Raw genomic sequence first — 18,667 nt, 5'->3', positions numbered from 1 at the left:
GCAGCAGATGGACCAGTCTGGCAGTCAACAACCAGAAACACATTGATTGTTTTGTAGGAACAGTTATGAGACATTTGCAATACCATGAGAAAGAAGCAAAAACAACCCTGAGGCCAAAATCTTCCCCAACTGGAGCCTGCAATCTCTTGAAGGAGCAAAACTTCTCAACCTGGGATTCCCTTAGCACAGCAAAGGTCAGAGACTGAAAGGTTGATAGATATCAGATTTTAATGTCCCCCACATAGCATTTCACAAGATCCAACACAAAAGAGTTCAGCATCAACTGAGGATTTCAGGACAACGTCCTTCGCTCAGAAACTTTCATGTAGAGTGAAAGTTCTCACTCATCCAAAGGGGCAGATCCCATAACAACTGGAGTGAAGGGTTGACCTTTGGTCCTGTGGGTTGGTTCATGCAACAACAAGCACAATATGATGGGCCGTATCCGAGTTTCACAGTTTGTCACTAATTTGAAGTTCCATTCCAGTTCCACTAATGTTCCTAATCGCTTCAAAAATCTTTGCTCTTTCCAGACCTTTCTTCAGGCTTTGTTTAATGGCACACTTACACACAGTGCTAATCACACTATACAGAGGTTTTGCCAAAGCAATTCAGAGTGAGAAACAGAGAAACAGAGAGAGAAAATGGAAGGAAAAGAGAAGGGCAGCATCTCAGTTTTGAAATGAAAAACATTCAAATTTAGATAAGAGCTTTACTGAAGAACCAGAGCGACCTGGACATACTTCTGATCCTTTTGAATTTCAAGTCATTTTCTAAGGCCCATGGGGCCGTAGGGGAATAATATAGCAGTGATGTGCATTAGCACCAAAGCTTCCACGCCTCTAAACTGAGGATACTTTTATGCCAAAATAATTCAATGAATCATCTCATCAGGAATTCTTTTTTTTGCCATTGATATCTTCAGGGCTCAGAGAATGGAGATTCAAAACCCTTGGAGATGATATTTGCCACAGAACGAAATAGCAGCAGATTGGGATTGAGGCAAAAAGGTCACGGGGCTGGGGGGGGCTGGTGCTGCTGCCATGATGGATTGGATGGGCTCATTGAATTCTAGCCCTAGCCTAACACCATTTTGTCAGAGTGCATCCTCAGTTTCAGTCTGGTTCCCCACAGGGTTTGAGCTCACATCCACGGGCTTCATAGTCTCCTTCCGTGATTGGTCCCCCACGCCAGTCCCCACATCTTCGGTCGTGTCACCATGAATCCAGGGAGGCAGGGTCTCCTGCTCAGAGTTGCTCCGGACATAGCCTGGTAAGTTCATATGGGGTTCCGCCTGCCTGCTGGCAGTTCGGCTGCTCTTGCTGGTCAGCAGGACCATGCGGGAGGTGGCCACTATCTGCGACTGGCTGCTGGTGCTGTGCGTCACGTTGGTCAGGACAGAGCCATATCTATAACTGCCACATGGGGTCGTCCTCTTCCAGTCCACAGCCACGTTCCACCTGCTCCAAGTCTTCTTGATCTCCGCCTGAACCTGAGCCATTACCACAGCTTTAGCCAGGGGGCTGCACGGAGCCAACCAAACTCACCATCCCAGTACCGTGGGTCCTTGGGGGATTTGGGGACATAGGAGAGGTTGCTGAGTAAAGGGAAAAGTTTGGGGAAGATTGTGAAGGAAGAACATGGGAGTGGGTAGAGATGTGCCACTTTGCTCCCCATTTCCTGAAGAATGCCAAAATAATAATGATAACAATGTTGGTATTTGTTAAGCGCTTACTATGTGCCAAGCACTGTTCTAAGCACTGGGGTAGATACAAGGTAATCAGGTTGTCCCACGTAGGGCTCACAGTTTTCATCTCCATTTTACAGATGAGGTACCTAAGGCACAGAGAAGTTAAGTGACTTGCCCAAGGTCACACAGCTGACAAACGGCGGAGCTGGGATTAGAACCCATGACATCTGACTCCCAAGCCCAGGCTTTTTCCACTAAGCCATGCTGCTTCTCAGAGGAGTGGCTGAAGAAAAACCTGAGAATGAAATGGGTGAGGGGAAATGTAGTTATGGGGGTCCAAGACCATCCCCATATTTTCTGACTCTTGTCTGCTTGGGCTGTTTCTGGTGCATCCTGGATCCAGGGCAAGGAGGACCTGACCACGCCTAAGGCTTTTTCCCAGCCTGATTGAGCCAGCCTCCCTGTGCAGTGCCACTGCTGCTGCTTCCAACTTACCTCTCCATTGCAGTAACAATAGATGATAGAAACGAAGAAACCCTAAAGGACAAAAGAAATAATAATCAGGCAATGTATATGTTGAGTGGTGTATTTTGAGTTGTTGGAGGTGAATAATTGGGCTCAGAAAATATGTGTCCCTCTCAAAGTGTGTAAATAAATAAGGTGGTTTCCTAATTCTCTTTCAAAAATCCAAGAAAGCTCTCTTTTCCCTAAGGGTCAAGTGTTTGCCAATGGCAATTTACACTTCAAATGTTTGTCCAAATTCTTTCCTCAAGGGGAAGCACACATCCTGCTGGATTGTCCTGAGTGGCTGAGGGTGGCCTAGTTGATTTTTGGAAACAGAAAAATATTCCAGGTTCCAGATAAAGGTCCTGGTCTACCAGAGAGCCTGCCCTTGACCAACTCCCAACTGCTCTGCTTGCTTCAAGTGTTTGATGACCGTAGTTGACCTACAGCATGGTCAGTCCATACTTGTTTGAGGGCCTAAAGTATTCTGGAACATGTAGTTCAGATGCCCTGGAACCTTGAGGGGATTTAACCCCCAAACTGATCATCTATTTCCTCCCATGCTGGTCTAGTTGATGAGACAGAAGGGGATGGGTGCCAAACCTTGGGTGATGAGAAGCAGCATGACTTAGAGGAAACAGCATGGATCTGGGAGTCAGAGGACCTGTTCTAATCCCAGCTCTGTCACGTGTCTGTTGTGTGACCTTGGATCGCCACTTGACTTTTCGATGCCTCAGTTACCTCATCTGTAAATTGGGGATTAAATCCTACTCCCTCCTACTTATTTATTCAATTATATTTACTGAGCTCTTACTGTGTGCATAGCACTGTACTAAGCACTTGGGAGAGTACAGTACACCAATAAACAGATATATTCCCTGCCCACAATGAGCTTAAAGTCTAGAGGAGAGGAAACAAACATTAATATAACTAAATTAATTACAGATATGTACTGAAGTGCTATGGGACTGGGAAGGGGGAAGAACAAAGGGAGCAAGTCAAGGCAACATGGAAGGGAGTGGGAGAAGAGTGAAGGTGGGCTTAGTCAAGGAAGGCCTCTTGGAGGAAAGGTGCCTTCAATAAACCTTTGAAGGGGTGGAGAGTAATTGTCGGATTTGAGGAGGGAGTGCATTCCAGGCCAAAGGCAGGACTTGGGCAAAAGGTTGGTGGTGAGTTAGATAAGATCAAGGCACAGTGAGAAGGTTATCATTAGAGGAGCCCCCTATGTGGGAAAAGGGACTGTGTTCAACCTGATTAGCGTTTATCTACCTCAGTGCTTAATTATTATTATGGTGTTTCAATGTCCTCTTTTCCTAAGTTTGATCACCCTGCCTCCCTAGAGCGAACTCCTGGGTAAGGCTAGCCAGGCCAGTCAGAAGACATTGTGAGATCCCTACTGAGGAACAAAACAGCCAGACTGGGCTGAGCAGCAAACCCACCTGTAATTCCACCCCCAAGCCAGTCCTGATGCTATTACTGATATTTATCAAGCTCTTAGAAAACCAAAAAATCCCCCAAACAAAAAGATATGGGATGGATGTTTTTTTCTTTTAAATTGGTTTTCACTTCAGCTGTTTGGTCCATCACTTTGGACATGTACATCCTATGGCTGTCCACAAGCACCAGCAGGCCGTCAGAGCCAATCCTGGCCTGGGCTGATTAAGGCACCGGAAAGCATGTTAACCCTGAAACTAACCCCTCAACTCCCAGTTCACTGACTCCACTCACTCCACTGAAACCGCCCTCTCAAAAGTCACCAATGACCTCCTTCTTGCCAAATCCAATAGCTCCTGCACCATCCTAATCCTCCTCAGCCTCTCAGCTGCCTTTGACATTGTCGACCATCCCCTTCTCCTCAACATTTTTTCCAAACTTAGTTTCACGGACTCCATCCTCTCCTGGTTCTCCTCTTATCTCTCTGGCCATTCATGCCTCGTCTCCTTCACAGGCTCCTCCTCCCCCTCCCATCCCCTAAATGTAGGGGTTCCTCAAGGGTCAGTACTTGGTCCCCTTCTATTCTCCATCTATATTCATTCCCTTGGTGAACTCATGGTTTCAACTACCATCTCCACACAGATGATACCCAAATCTATATCCCCTCCTCTGTTCTCTCTCTCTCCCTCCAAGCTCATATCTCCTCCTGCCTTCAGGACATCTCTACTTGGATGTCCTCCAACCACCTAAAACTCAACATGTCCAAGACAGAGCTCCTTATCTTCCCTCCCAAACTTTGCCCTCTCCCTCACTTTCCCATCACTGTGAATGGCACTACCATCCTTCCCATCTCACAAACCCTCAATCTTGATGTCATCCTTGACTCTGCTCTATCATTTATCCCATATATCCAATCCATCACCAAAACCTGCTGGTCTCACCTTCACAACTTCTCCAAGATCTGCCCTTTCCATCCAAACCACTAACATATTAGTGCAATCATTCATCCTATCCCGACTGGATTACTGCATCAGCATCCTTTCTGTCTTCCCAACCTCCTGTCTTTCCCCTCTTCAATCTTTACTTCACTCTGCTGCCCAGATTATCTTCCTACAGAAACGTTCTGGGCATGTCACCCTCCCCCTCAAAAATCTCCAGTGGTTGCCTATCAAGCTCTGTATCAAGCAAAAACTCCTCACTACGGCTTCAGAGCTTTCCATCATCTTGTCCTCTCCTACCTCACCTCCCTTCTCTCCTTCTACATCCCAGTCCACACACTCTGCTCCTCTGTTGCTAACCTTCTCACTGTGCCTCATTCTCACCTGTCCCGCCATCAACCCCTGGCCCACGTCCCACCTCTGGCCTGGAATGCCCTCCCTCCTCAAATCCTCCAATCACACTTCCCCCCTTCAAAGTTCTACTGAAGTCTCACCTCCTCCAAGAGGCCTTCCCAGACTAAGGCCCCTTTCTCTCAGCTCTCCCTCCCCTCTGAGCCACCCTGACTTGCTCCCTTTGCTCTACCCCCTCCCTGCCCCACAGCACTTGTGTGTATATGTACATATCTATAATTTAATTTATTTACATTAATGCCTGTTTACTTGTTTAGATGTGTATATGTATACATCTAAAATTCTATTTATTTATATTGATGCTATTGATGCCTATTTACTTGTTTTGATGTCTGTCTCCCCCTTCTAGACTGTAATCCCATTGTGGGCAGGGATTGTCTCTTTTTATTGCTGAATTGTACTTTCCAAGCACTTAGTACAGTGCTCTGCACACAGTAAGCGCTCAATAAATACAATTGAATGAATGAATTACTCCCAGAACAGATCTGACAGTGGGAGACTGTTCCATTCAGATTCTCGTCCGGCAACTGTCCCTACTCTTTCCTTCAGCTTGGAAGTTCACTTTCTTCTTTAAGCGTGAGCTTCAGAGTGGGATTTGCTCTTGGTGGTTGGCTCTCAGGCAGACAGGGAGTGATTAGCAAGGGATTAAAAAAAAAACACACTGAGGCAGAATGAACTCAAACACAGTCAGGGGACAGGGGCATCCGAGAGACGGGAGATGCCAAAATACACACATGCACAAGTGCCCCCCTGCCACATGCCCACACACATACAAACACATATATGCACATGTCCCCTGTGGATCTGCTCGCACATGCCTGTATGTGCACACCTGCACTTCTGCATACGTGCGCACATACAAACACAAGCACATATACACAGGCACAAAACCATCCACACATGGACATTCACACATACCCACAAATGCATGTTCCCACACAGCTGTCACTTTACCCTCTGTACCTGAAAAGAGTTGAAGAAGAGTTCACAGTGCAGGCGTATCTCCCACCCAATGCCCGAGAGGGTGTGGGGCAGACATACAAACACAATGTAGTGCACCCCGAAGACAAACACCAGGACCAAGGTGGACTTGGCCAACTTCCTGCAAGAGAATAGTGAGGCAGAGGCTCAGTTTCCAGGCTGGAGAGACTCCTGAGAGAGGAAACAACCCTCCCAGGACTGGCAGTCTCAACCCCTCAGCCCCTGCCCCTCTCTGACCCTGCCTGAACCTGAACTGTGCTGGGCTGGGTGACAGAAGTCCACTGACACCAACCTTCTAGGCTGCCAGTCAGGCTCTCCTGAGGTGGAGTTCTGCCCACCGCCAATGGTAGGATTCCTGCAAGAGAGGCAGGGTCTCCTGTCTTAGCTCGGGTGCAGTTGAAGCCAGGCCATTTGATGAGGACAAAGTCTACCTTTGAGTAGGTGGTGCCCCAAGCAAGGTTAGCCAGGCCAGTCAGGAGGCATCTGTGAGATCCTAACCACAGAACAAAACAGCCATCCTGGGTGGGACTGAGGGAAGTGTCCAAGCAACAAACCATTTGTAATTCCAGCCCCGAGGCCAATCCTGAAGCTGTTACTGATATATACCAAGTCTTAGTACAGTGCTCTGCCCAAAGTAAATGCCCAATAAATGTGATTGATTGATTGATTATCCTGATACTGATGCTGCCACCGATAATGACACTGGAATTCTCACTGATGTTAATATCAGTACCATTACAGATGCTATTCCTTGCATAATTTGCTTTCTTCATGCCAGAACCATTACTGATGTGGTTCCTGTTATGATATCTTAAGAGCTTTCATTGATGAGACTATTCTTGATGTAGATACAACTGACACTACAAAAATACCTTATCAATGCCATTATCCCTGCCATTAGCATTCTCAGCTTTGTTTGCTGACTCCTCCTCTGTCTCTCATCCTCTTACTCTGGACATTCCCCAAAGCTCTGTTCTGGGCTCCATGCATTTGCGTTACACTCACTCTCTCAGGGAGCTCATACGCTCACATGGCTTCGACTACCTCCTCTCTGTGGGTGACTTCCCAAGTCTATTTCCCCAGCTCCAACCTCTACTCTGACTTGCAACCCCGAATCTCCTCTTGCCTCTACTCCACTTATCTCCACTTATATGCCCTCCTAAGATCTCAGACTCAACATGCCTAAAACAGGATTTGTTACCTTTATTCCTACACCTATTCTTCTCCCTAACTTTCTGCTCTCAACTGATAGCACCACCATCCTCCCCATGCCAGAAGTACTCAGTTTTTCCTCTCTGCCCAAACTGCTACCACCCTGGTACAAGCTCTATCAGCACCATCTGCAGTTATTGAGCTTCTCTGCTATTCTGTGCAGGGCAGTATACGGGGTTCTGGAAAAGATACAATAAAAGCAGATGGCACTTATGGTCTCTGCCCTCGTGGAATTTATAAGGAGGCCAAAGTAGAGGCTGGGAAGTGAAGGAGCATCATGCCTTAACTGAATGCATTATGCATTTCCTCTTTCACCAAATATACTTGCACCAACTTGTGGGTTGTATTATACCAGAACAGACTCATATTATGGAAAGGACAGCCCCTAATTTTTGCATCATGCCAGCTCCAAATTTGTGTTATAGCAGAACTGTTCTAATCTTTACCAATTAGACTACTTACAACCCTTGGACAAGGAACCATGTCTAAATCAAAACGCTTCAACCTTCCCCCAGAATTTGGTATAGTATTTGGTTAGGGGAAGCTGCGTGGCTCAGTGGAAAGAGCCCGGGCTTGGGAGTCAGAGGTCATGGGTTCGATTCCCGGTTCTGCCATTTGTCAGCTGTGTGACTGTGTCACTTCACTTCTCTGTGCCTCAGTTCCCTCATCTGCAAAATGGGGATTAACTGTGAGCCTCACGTGGGACAACCTGATGACCAGCTCCCAGCACTTAGAACAGTGCTCTGCACATAGTAAGCGCTTAACAAATAGCAACATTATTATTTAGAGTAATAATACTAATAATAGAGTATGAACATATAATAAAAATAATGATAATGATAACAAGGTTTCAAAGATTCCATTACGATCACCATCTTAAAGAAGAGAAACGAGAGAACTAATTTTGGAAACTGCTAAGGTATGCCATGGTTCTTCATTGATGACAAAATCCTAGACAGATTCTTTATGGAGAGACTACAGGAGAACATAGTTAATTTAACTGGGCACTTCCTGAATCACTGACCAAAGTGCAGCACAACAGGTACAAACTTTGCAGCACGACAGTTTCAAGAAAATCAATCGACCAATACGTAGTATTTATTGAATGCCTTTTATGGGCAGAACACTGCACTAGGCAATTGAGAGATAACAATAGAGAACAATAGTAGCCATGACCCCATTCTTCAATCAATCAGTAGTACTTGTTGAGCTCTTGCTGTATGCAGAGCCTGTGCTAAGCACTTGGGAGTCAGGAGATAGGGACAGGTTTGTCATCGAAAGCAAGTGAAGTAAGTTTGAAATTACAGGAATCCCTTGTCATAATCATCTTTTTTCCATGTTCTTCACAATAATGCCATTTTTAAAAATGGTATTTGTTAAGCACTTAGTATTTTCCAGGCACTGTACTATGCGCTGGAGTAGTTACACACTAATCAGGTTGGACTTGGTCCAGATCCCATCTGGGGCTCACAGTCTTAACCCCCATTTTACAAATGAGGTAACTGCACCACAGGGAAGTGAAGTGACTTGCCCAAGGTCACACAGTGCACAAGTGGTGGAACTGGGATTAGAACCCAAGTCCCCTGATTCCTAGGCCCAAGCTCTTTCCACTAGGCCATGCTGCCTCTGCTCTTGAATTTTAATACCAGTATTTTTGACAGCATTCTCTTGCATCAAATTAACACCCTGGATTTGTAGAACGTGCAAGCATTTACCTTGGCTTCAACACCTCTCATCTCCTCTCACTCATTTTCGAAGTATTTTGACTGACTTGAATGGAGAGATAAAAGTCCAATTCAACAGTTGTTCTCTAGTTAAGCTTTAGATAATGACAAATCTAGTGTGTTTTTCTCAGAATAGTACATGAAAGACAACATTTTGAAATGTAGTATTCACATATGTATAGATGAAAAATTGAATTAATAATTGTTTAATACTGGCGCATATCGACCATGCTATTTGATTACATAATGATATTAATTACATTTTAAATCACTGTTTTTGGATGTTGGGGGAGCATTTAAGCACTTTCCATCATTTCCTAGGGTAATTACACCTCATTTAGAATTCTTCACAGAATCAATTAAAGAGTACTAACTGGGAAGTCCCTGTATTCATATTTGGTCTCTCTGTGAACCAAGATGTTGTGCGGATTGGATTTCCAGGAGGCAGGCTGAAAAACAGAGATAGACCCTAAGTGGGACAAACCCATCAGTAGAAGTAAGAGCTGCTTTTATGGGTAAAGAATGAATCAGAATCTTGGTCCTGCATTTGCACCTTCAGCCGCAGCTGCACATTTGCTTAAGACTTCAAGGTCGATAGCCTCTAAGTCTTCAAAAATAAAGGCAGCTCAGTGTGAAAGTATGTAATGTAGAACGTACAGAGTGCTTTTCAAGGTAACTGGAAATAATTAAGAGGGGCCTAATACCTATCTTCCTCAGAAATGGCTGTCTTTGGACCTTTTGAGCTGACCTACCAGGAAAACATCTCATCCTTGGGAAAAGAATCACAGGTAAAGATTGTTGTAGATTTCTGGCTTTGAATTACCGATATTGCTTCCTTGTATCATATCCGACTGCATTGGTCTCCCAAATTTTAGTGGCCAGGACTCTCACCGTGTTGAGGAAGAGAATGAAGTTGAGCTGCAAAAGACAAAGAGATTTGAGGAGGAAAGATTTAGTGGACCACTCGTAAGGGCTTTGTTTTCCTTCTAGGTCTCCTGAGGACCCTTACTCCATTAGTAGTTGGGCTTAGTGTCTTGAAGGCAGTAGGACACAGAGTCATAACCTAGGAGAACTTTGGTCAAGCAGATTCTCTGAGTAACAGTCCCTCTGGAGGGAGGCAAGAAGGGCACTCTGGGAGGGAATCGGGTCTTAGATTGGGTTAGCAGAAGACCTTGGGCATTGTAGGTTGTCTGGCAGGAAGGCTGACTACTCATCTTTCCATTCAAACCCTGTGCTTCCCTTAACTTTCCCATCACAGCACCACTATTCCCCCTGTCTCACAAGCCCATTACCTTGGCATTATCCTTGACTCATCTCTCTGATTCAACCCGCACATTCTATGTCACCAAATCCTGTCTGTTCTACTCTCACAAAATTTCTAGAACCTTCCCTTTCCGCTCCATCCAAATTGGTATCATGCTGATCGGAGGACTTATCATTTCTTGCCTTGATTACTGCATCAGCTTCCTTCCTGACTTCCCTGCCTCCTGTCTCTCCTCTCTCCAGTCCAAATTTCACTCTGCTGACTGGATCATTTTTCTGGAAAACCACTCAGTCCATATCCCTCAACTCTTCCAAAACTTCCAGTGGCAAAGATAAATGCCTTAGGCACTCAATAAACTGTCTCACAGCATGCTCTCTTCATTCCTCTCAAGCTAAACTGCTCACTGTGCTTCATTTTTGCTCTGGAAACCATCCTTGTCCCTCCTCCCCTCTGGAAGCCCTGGGGCCCTGTCCAGCTGTTCTCCGTGGCTGGGTGAGGCACTAGTTTTCAACCTGAGCCACCCTCTGGTGGTGGGGGTTGAGTCTTGCTGGGGAGCTCCTCAGACCCCATGCCGCCCCTTCAGGAACCCTGCCTATAACAGGACAGTTTGCAACCCATGGGTTGGACCTGCACTCTACATGAAAGACTCTTGAGGCTTTGTGCTGGTCCCACCAAATACAAATTCTTCAGAATTGCCTGGAGATTTTCCTCCAGGAAACGTATCCTATTGAAACCCCAAAGGATAAAGGAATTTCTCTTTTAAATAGTAGAGAATGGGATTAGGAAGGAGTGAAGGTGTGGGGACAAGAAGGAAAAGGGGAAGGGAGGAAGAACAATAATTTAATCAATCAGGGGGTAGGCACCAGGAGATTAATGGTCTGAGCTGCTTTCTGGAGCCATTGCAAAAAGGGCAGTGCCAGTTCCTCCTGAGCTGGCAAGGGGCTGAGCTCAAGTTCTCCAGCATGACTTCCAGACCTTCACACAGCAAGTTCAATTGTGCCCACAACTTGGCTGCCAGGGCCCCTTCCCTGAACTTCTTCCAGCAACACCTGCAGCAAGTATGTCAGCTATGTCCCACAGGGGGGTGCTTTCAGCTTGAATCTGTGGCCAGGAGGAGTTTATTTGATGACGCTCAAGATGGGCCTCCTGGCTTGTCCCTGTACTGAAGAGCTGGACAAGGTTCCAGCATGCTGAGGCTACTGCTTCAGTAGACTTTGGGGGAGCTCCAGTCTGACTCCCCCGGCAAACTAGCTTCCCCTTATCTGGCTCTCCTTTGTTCTGGGAAAGGGTTGGGGGCTGAGGGGGCTCCTCCTCAACACCCAGCCCCTCCTCTGGTTGGAGCCTTTCATAGTCCTGGTCCAAGGGCCCTGCCTCTCTACACTAACTGCCTCCCTGCAAACTAATTGGGGTTCCTATGGCAACCCCCTTCATGTCAGACAGATATGAATTTCCAAATTTTCAGGCAGCTCCTTGCCCACACTGCTGCGGGACTGGCCCATTCCTTGCTGTTTGAGCAACAGGGGTTCCTGGAGTCTGTGCCCAGACAAAACAGAGATATCACCAGCACTGCTTCCTGGGGGTCAGCTGTCCAATCCCCTACGATCTGGGCTGCAAATGATTTCAGTTCTCCGCTTACCCCAATGGCTGCCAAAATCGGTGCTTGGTAAATCCACTTGACATCTCCAGCACTGAGCTCCCAGCACCTGTGAAAACAAGGAAACAGCCATGATCCGTTGGACGAAACTAAAGGTAAGACATAAGTTCAGTATTTGGAAGTCATAAATAAGGACTCTAAAGCTACAACCCTTCAATCCTTCCCCAAATCACTCCCTGAAGTTGGTTAGTGCAAATCTCCTCCAAGAGGCCTTCCCAGACTAAGTCTCACTTTTCCTCATCTCCCACTCCCTTCTGTGTCACCCTGAATTGCACCCTTTGCTCTTCCACCCTTCCAGCCCCACAGCACATCTGTTATTTAATTTATTTGTATTGATGCTTGCCTCCCCCCACTCTAGACTGTGGCTCACTGTGGGCAGGGAATGTGACTGTTTATTGTTGTTACTTCCCAAGCACTTAGTACAGTGCTCTGCACACAGTAAGGGCTCAATAAATACAATTGAATGAATGAATGAATGAATGAATGAATGAAAGTTAGTGGAAGAAGTGACTTCACTGATTAAGAGGCTGTGGCCTTCAAAGCTGAACATTGAGCGAATAGTTGAGGCTGATGTATCCTGGCTCTCCAAATGAAGCCATAAAGTCACTAGGAGCTGGGTCAGAAATGTCTCTGTGGGGACCCATGGGGACCTGGCCTCTCACTGGTGGAGAAGAAAACACTACTCAAAGCCCTTGCCCTCCACAGATCCACAGGGTGTTCTCCCTGCCCCTCACAAAAAGGTCCCGCTGAACTTTCATATTTCCTCCCAGAGGCAGAGTAGGTGACACAGGAAAGTGCTCTTGCTTTTTCCACAAAATATTTGAATTGATTTGATGTTCTGGTCTTGTTGGTCTCTTTGAGGTACAGAATCTGGCTTGTGCACCTGCCTCCCCCCCAGGAGTAAGATCAGTCATCAATCCATCAGTGGCATTTATTGAGCACTTGCTGTGTGCAGATAACCTGGAAAAGTACCATGCAACAAAATTGGTAGATAATAATAATAATAATAATGTTATTTGTTAAATGCTTACTATGTGCCAAGCACTGTTCTAAACACTGGGGTAGATAATCAGCTTGTCCCATATGGGGCTCACAGTCTTATTCCCCATTTTACAGATGAGGGAACTGAGGCAGAGAGAAGTTAAGTGACTTGCCCAAGGTCACACAGCAGATAAGCGGCAGAGCTGGGATTAGAACTCCCTCTGACTCCCAAGCCCGTGCTCTTGCCACTAGGCCACTCAGGAGATGCAAACCCTGCCCTCAAAGAGCTTACAGTCTACAGAAGAATATAGACTTACATAAATAGCTATAAATCATATATTATAAATTATTTATTTAGATTAGCAACTGTCTCCCCCTCGAGATTGAAAACTCATTGTGGACAGGGAACGAGTCTAATAACTCCATTGTATAGTACTATCTGGCCCAGTGCCTAGAATAGGGCTTTGCACACAGAAAGCTCTCAATAAATACAGTTTATTTATTTATTGACTGATTGATCGAAGAAGACTGGGGAAGTAACAATTCCCTCTCACCCTTCAGCCAAATCAATACTGCCTGGTTCATCAACACTTGCCCATCTATACGTTCCAGTGAGTAGAACGTTTCATGCAACTTGTGTACCTCAGAGTAGGTGGTTTTTCCACTCCCAGGCCCCACTGAGGTGACTGCTACTGCTGTGGGGTGTCATGTGCCACTACCAGGGAGCTAGTGGGCTGGGGAATTGATATATCAGGGACTTGGGCCTTTTGCATTCTGCATACAAGAATGGTGGAAGACTGATTTTGTTATGGAAACATTCAAATCCCATTTCCAAAGGAAAGAAGAGAAATAACTTTCAGGGGGTAGTTCCAGTGGACAGGCATTTTTAGAAGGAGAGAAAATCTTCTTCATAAACTCACAGAGACCTCCAGCTTTCTCCATCAGATATTTCACTGAAATTCCTGCATGTCCTCACTCAGTGATTCAGCACAGAGGCAAGAAACCTTAATAATGATTTTCCCAAGTGTTTTTTTGAAACAACCATGCAGGATTTTGCAGGTGTCTCAGAAATATTGGGTGGGTTAGAAATGGGGCGAGGCAGAGGGGAGGAGAGAGAAAGGTGGCTTCCAGAGCAAAAAAAAGGGCACAGTGAGTAAGTTAGTTTGACAGGAATGAAGAGGTAAAACTGGGAGAGAGCTGAATGAGTGCCTTAAAACCAGTGGTAGGGCATTTCTGCTTGATGCAGCGAGAAATGTATAACTGTGAGTAACATAGCCTAGTGGAAAGAGCATGGGCCTGGGAGTCAGAAGACCTGGGTCCTTATCCTGATTCTAATAGTTGTCTGCTGTGTGACCTTGGGAAAGTCACTTCACTTCTCTGGGCCTCAGTTTCTTCATCTGTAAAATGAGAATTCAATGCCTGTTCTCTCCCCTTCTTAGACTGTGAGCCCCAGGTGGGATGGGACAGGGTCTGACTTGATTAACTTGTATCTAACTCAATGCTTACAGCAGTGCTTGACACATAGAAAGTGGTTAAGAAATACCATAATGATAATAAGACCTAGTAGTGCAATACTATTAATTTAGGGCTTACTGTTTACAGTTTCTGTGTACAGTAAGCACTGGGAAATAATGATAATAATAATAAATGATGGTATTTGTTAAGCGCTTACTATTTGCCAAGCACTGTTCTAAGTGATGGGGCAGATACAAGGTATTCAGGTTGACCCACGTGGGGCTCACAGTCTTAATCCCCATTTTACAGATGAGGTAACTGAGGCACAGAGAAGTTAAGTGACTTGCCCAAAGTCACACAGCTGACAAGTGGCGGAGCTGGAATTAGAACCCACGACCTCTGACTTCCTAGCCTGTGAAAGAAAACAAAGGTGGGAATTAAATCTAGTCCCTGTCCTTTGCGGGGCTCACAGTCTAGGTTTTTGAGGAGTGGGGAAAGATGTGAAGAATGACATTTGAGAAACATGATCTGGTAGAAGAGTGAGGTATGGACTGGAGAGAGGAGAGACAGGAAGCAGGGAGACAGTGATATAGTAAGTAGTCTAATCAGGATAATATATAATATAATACCAGTCACTGTACTAAACCCTGGGATATATACAGGATAATCAGGTTGGAAATAGTCTCTGTCTCACATAAGGCTCACAGTCTTAATCCTCATTTTACAGATGTGATAACTGAGGCAAGGAGAAGTGACTTGCCCAAGGTGACCCAGCAGAAAAGTGGTAGAGCTGGGATTAGAATACAGGTTCTCTGACTCTCAAGCCTGTGCTGTTTCCATGAGACCATGCTGCTTTTTGACCTTTTGGATAGGGAGGAAGAGTGGGATCAAGGAAATGTTTTGGAAGAAGTAGTGGCAGCCTTTGGCAGCAAATTAAATGAGATCTGAAAGACAGAGAAGCAGCGTGGCTCGGTGGAAAGAGCATGGGCTTTGGAGTCAGGGCTCATGAGTTCGAATCCCGGCTCTGTCACTTGTCGGCTGTGTGACTGTGGGCAAGTCACTTCACTTCTCTGTGCCTCAGTTCCCTCATCTGTAAAATGGGGATTAAGACTGTGAGCCCCACGTGGGACAACCTGATTCCCCTATGTCTACCCCAGCGCTTAGAACAGTGCTCTGCACATAGTAAGCGCTTAACAAATACCAACATTATTATTATTATTATTAGTGTGCCTAGTGAAAAAGCACAGTACTGGGAGTCAGCAGACCTAATTCCAGCTTCATACTTGCCTGCTATATGACCTCAGGCAAGTCATTTAACTTCTACACACCTCAGTTTTCTCATCTGTAAAATGGGGATTGAATCCCTCTCGCTCCTCCTTAGACTGTGAGTCCAGTGTGGGGCAGGAATTGTTTTGGATCTGATTATTTCAATTATACCTTGGCACATAGGAAGCACTTAAAACCAAAATCATTATTATTACTATTAGGAAGGAGTTGAGAATAATGCTAAGTTTGTGGCCTTCTGGTTCAATAAGAGGGCGGCGTTATCATAAAAGATGGGAAAGTTAGGTGAAGTCAGGAGGGAGAATGACTAGTTCATTTTTAGACATACCGGGTTTTAGGTGGCGGTGGGGGTACTTATGAGAGATGTCTTGGAGGCAAGAGAAAATTCATGATTGTAAAGGAGCAGAAGGGTGGGGACTAAAGAGGTAATAATAATAATGTTGGTATTTGTTAAGCACTTACTATGTGCAGAGCACTGTTCTAAGCTCTGGGGTAGATACAGGGTAATCAGGTTGTCCCACGTCAGGCTCACCGTCTTAATCCTCATTTTACAGATGAGGTAACTGAGGCCCAGAGAAGTTAAGTGATTTGCCCACAGTCACACAGCTGACAAGTGGCAGAGCCAGGATTCGAACCCATGACCTCTGACTCCCAAGCTTGTGCTCTTTCCACTGAGCCAGAATTGGGAGTCATCCACATGGAGGAGTTATAAGAATAAAAATAATAACTGTGGTATTTGTGAAGTTCTTACTATGTGCCAAGCACTATACTAAGAGCTTGGGGCAGTTACAAGATAATCAGGTCCCACATGAGACTCACAGGCTAAGTAGGAGGAAGCATAGGTATTGAATCCCTATGAGGGAACTGAGGCACAGAGAAGTTAAGGGACTTGCCCAAGGTCACACAGCAGTAAGTGACAGAGTCAGGATTAGAACCCAGATCCCCTCACTCCCAGGCCTGTTCTTTTTCCACTAGGTCACTTGACCACACTGCTTCCAAGGGCACAAAGCCAAGGGCACAAATGAGCTTGCCTAGGGAGGAGGGGTAAAGTTAGATGAGAAGGGGACCCAGAAATGAGTTCTGAGAGACCCCCACAGTTAGGGGATGGGAGGCTGAGGAAGAGCTGGTGAAAGAGACTGAGAAGGAGCAACCATATAAATAGGAGAACTGGAAAGAAAACTGTCAGCAAAACCAAAGTTGATCACATTTCCAGAAGAAAGGAGTTGTCCATTGTGTCAAAGGAAGCTGGGAAGAGGATCAGGATAAAGTAGCTTTTGTTAGCTTCGGCAAGGAGGACAGCATTGGTGACACTTGAGTGTGCTGCCTCAGGAGAGTTGCGGGAGAGGAAATGGAGGCAGTGGATGTATACAACCTGTTCAGAGTGCTTGGACCAAAAGAGAAGGCAAGAGATGGACTGTTACCTGAATAGTGCATTTGGATCCAGAAAAGATCTTATTATTGTCAGGGAAACATGAGCATGTTTGAAGGAAGAAGGGAAGGAACCATTAGAGAGTGAGTGATTCTAGACGGCAGTCAAAGAGGGAAGAAGAGGGTACCCAAGCAGTTTGGGAGGTGAGAGGAGATGGGGCCAGAGGCATAGGAATAGGGGTTGGAATGAAAGCAAATGAGAGATGATAATAATATTACTTGTTAAGCAGTATGTGCTAACCACTGGAGTACGTACATGATAATCAGGTTAAAAATAATAATAATAATGTTGGTATTTGTTAAGCGCTTACTATGTGCAGAGCACTGTTCTAAGCACTGGGGTAGATACAGGGTAATCAGGTTGTCCCACGTGAGGCTCACAGTTTTATCCCCATTTTGCAGATGAGGTAACTGAGGCCCAGAGAAGTGAAGTGACTTGCCCACAGTCACACAGCTGACAAGTGGCAGAGATGGGATTCGAACCCATGACCTCTGACTCCCAAGCCTGGGCTCTTTCCACTGAGCCATGCTGCTTCTCAGGTTGGGCACTGTCTCTGTCCCACCTGGGGCTCAGAGCTCGTAGTCTAAGCAGGAGGGGGAACAGGTATTGAATCCCCACTTTACACATGAGGAAACTGTAGACAGAGTTGTAAGCTCATTGTGGGAAAGGAACACCTACCAATGCCGTTCTTTTGTTTTATTGTACTTTCTGGAGCACTTAGTACTGCACTCTGCACACAGTAAGCACTCAGTAAACATTGTTGATTGCTTGACTGATTAACAGATAAGTTAAATGACTTCCCCAAGGTCACATAATGGTCAAGTTTAGAACCAGGATTAGCAGCCAGGTCCTCTGAAGCCTAAATTCATGCTTTTTCCACTAGGCCATGCAAAAGATGCTGGTGACCTCCATCTTCAGCAATGTCAATCTAGCTGTACAGTCAGCCTCAGCACCACATTGTTGATGGCTGGGGTGTTTTTATGACCTTGAGCATTTCACACCCTAATGGCCAGTTAGTACTCTAAAGGATGCTCAGTCCCTCGGGTCTTCCCTGAGGAACTTCTTGGAACAGCAGTGATCTCCAGATAAAGAGGGCTGTTTTTGTTAACAGAGAGTTCGGATGCTTGGAAACTTCCATCTGTACCAGCTTTGGTTCTTAAGGTGAAGGTCAGAGTCTTCTAATTCCCATCTGAATTTGGGAAAGCTTCTCCCACTATTTAGCGACTGGCTCTAGGGCATTCAGGACTTATTTAGTTTGATTGTTCTGGGGTTTGCTTCCACATCTATAAGTTTTTTAATCATCCCAGAATTCAAGTCTGTGAGCCCTATTTCTCTTAAACCTCTGCTAGAAACTCCAGAAGCACAAGGAGTCTGATCGCCTCATTTCAGTATGGATCATGCCTGCCATCTCTGCAAATTGGCAGCTAGAACTCAAGCACAACCAAATTCTGAAGATCCATCCTGTGACATACAAAAGGATCAGGATAAGACACGAATCTGCAAAAGATCAGAGGCTTTTGGAAAGAGGAGACCGCCTTTCCTCACCCTTGTTACTCACCTGCCATCTGCCAGCAGTGCTCGAACTGCTGCCCACGCCACCACAAACACTGCCGGGAACCCTAAGATCAGAGAAAGGTTACCTGGTGCCTGCAGGGACAGAGTCTTTCAGAATAAGAACTGTAGAGCAAACAGACTTGGAGTAAATA

General features: G+C 45.7%; 1 protein-coding gene across 1 annotated transcript in view; it reads right to left on the bottom strand.

The window, feature by feature from the left end:
* Window positions 1-210: 210 nt before the first annotated feature.
* PTH2R (parathyroid hormone 2 receptor) overlaps window positions 211-18,667 on the bottom strand; it is a 103,086-nt gene continuing 84,629 nt past the window's right edge. The window contains exons 10-15 of the mRNA XM_039912544.1: window positions 18,520-18,580; window positions 11,795-11,861; window positions 9,718-9,812; window positions 5,941-6,079; window positions 2,186-2,227; window positions 211-1,492 (exon numbers count right to left, since the gene is read on the bottom strand). Coding sequence (XP_039768478.1) covers window positions 1,097-1,492; window positions 2,186-2,227; window positions 5,941-6,079; window positions 9,718-9,812; window positions 11,795-11,861; window positions 18,520-18,580 — 800 coding nt within the window. The 3' untranslated portion in view covers window positions 211-1,096. The remainder of the gene's footprint in view (window positions 1,493-2,185; window positions 2,228-5,940; window positions 6,080-9,717; window positions 9,813-11,794; window positions 11,862-18,519; window positions 18,581-18,667) is intronic.

Source organism: Ornithorhynchus anatinus, chromosome 7 (genome assembly GCF_004115215.2).
Source record: "Ornithorhynchus anatinus isolate Pmale09 chromosome 7, mOrnAna1.pri.v4, whole genome shotgun sequence".
NCBI lineage: Eukaryota > Metazoa > Chordata > Mammalia > Monotremata > Ornithorhynchidae > Ornithorhynchus > Ornithorhynchus anatinus.
The sequence above is the reverse complement of the archived record's forward strand: the minus strand, read 5'-3'. Positions and strand labels throughout refer to the sequence as shown.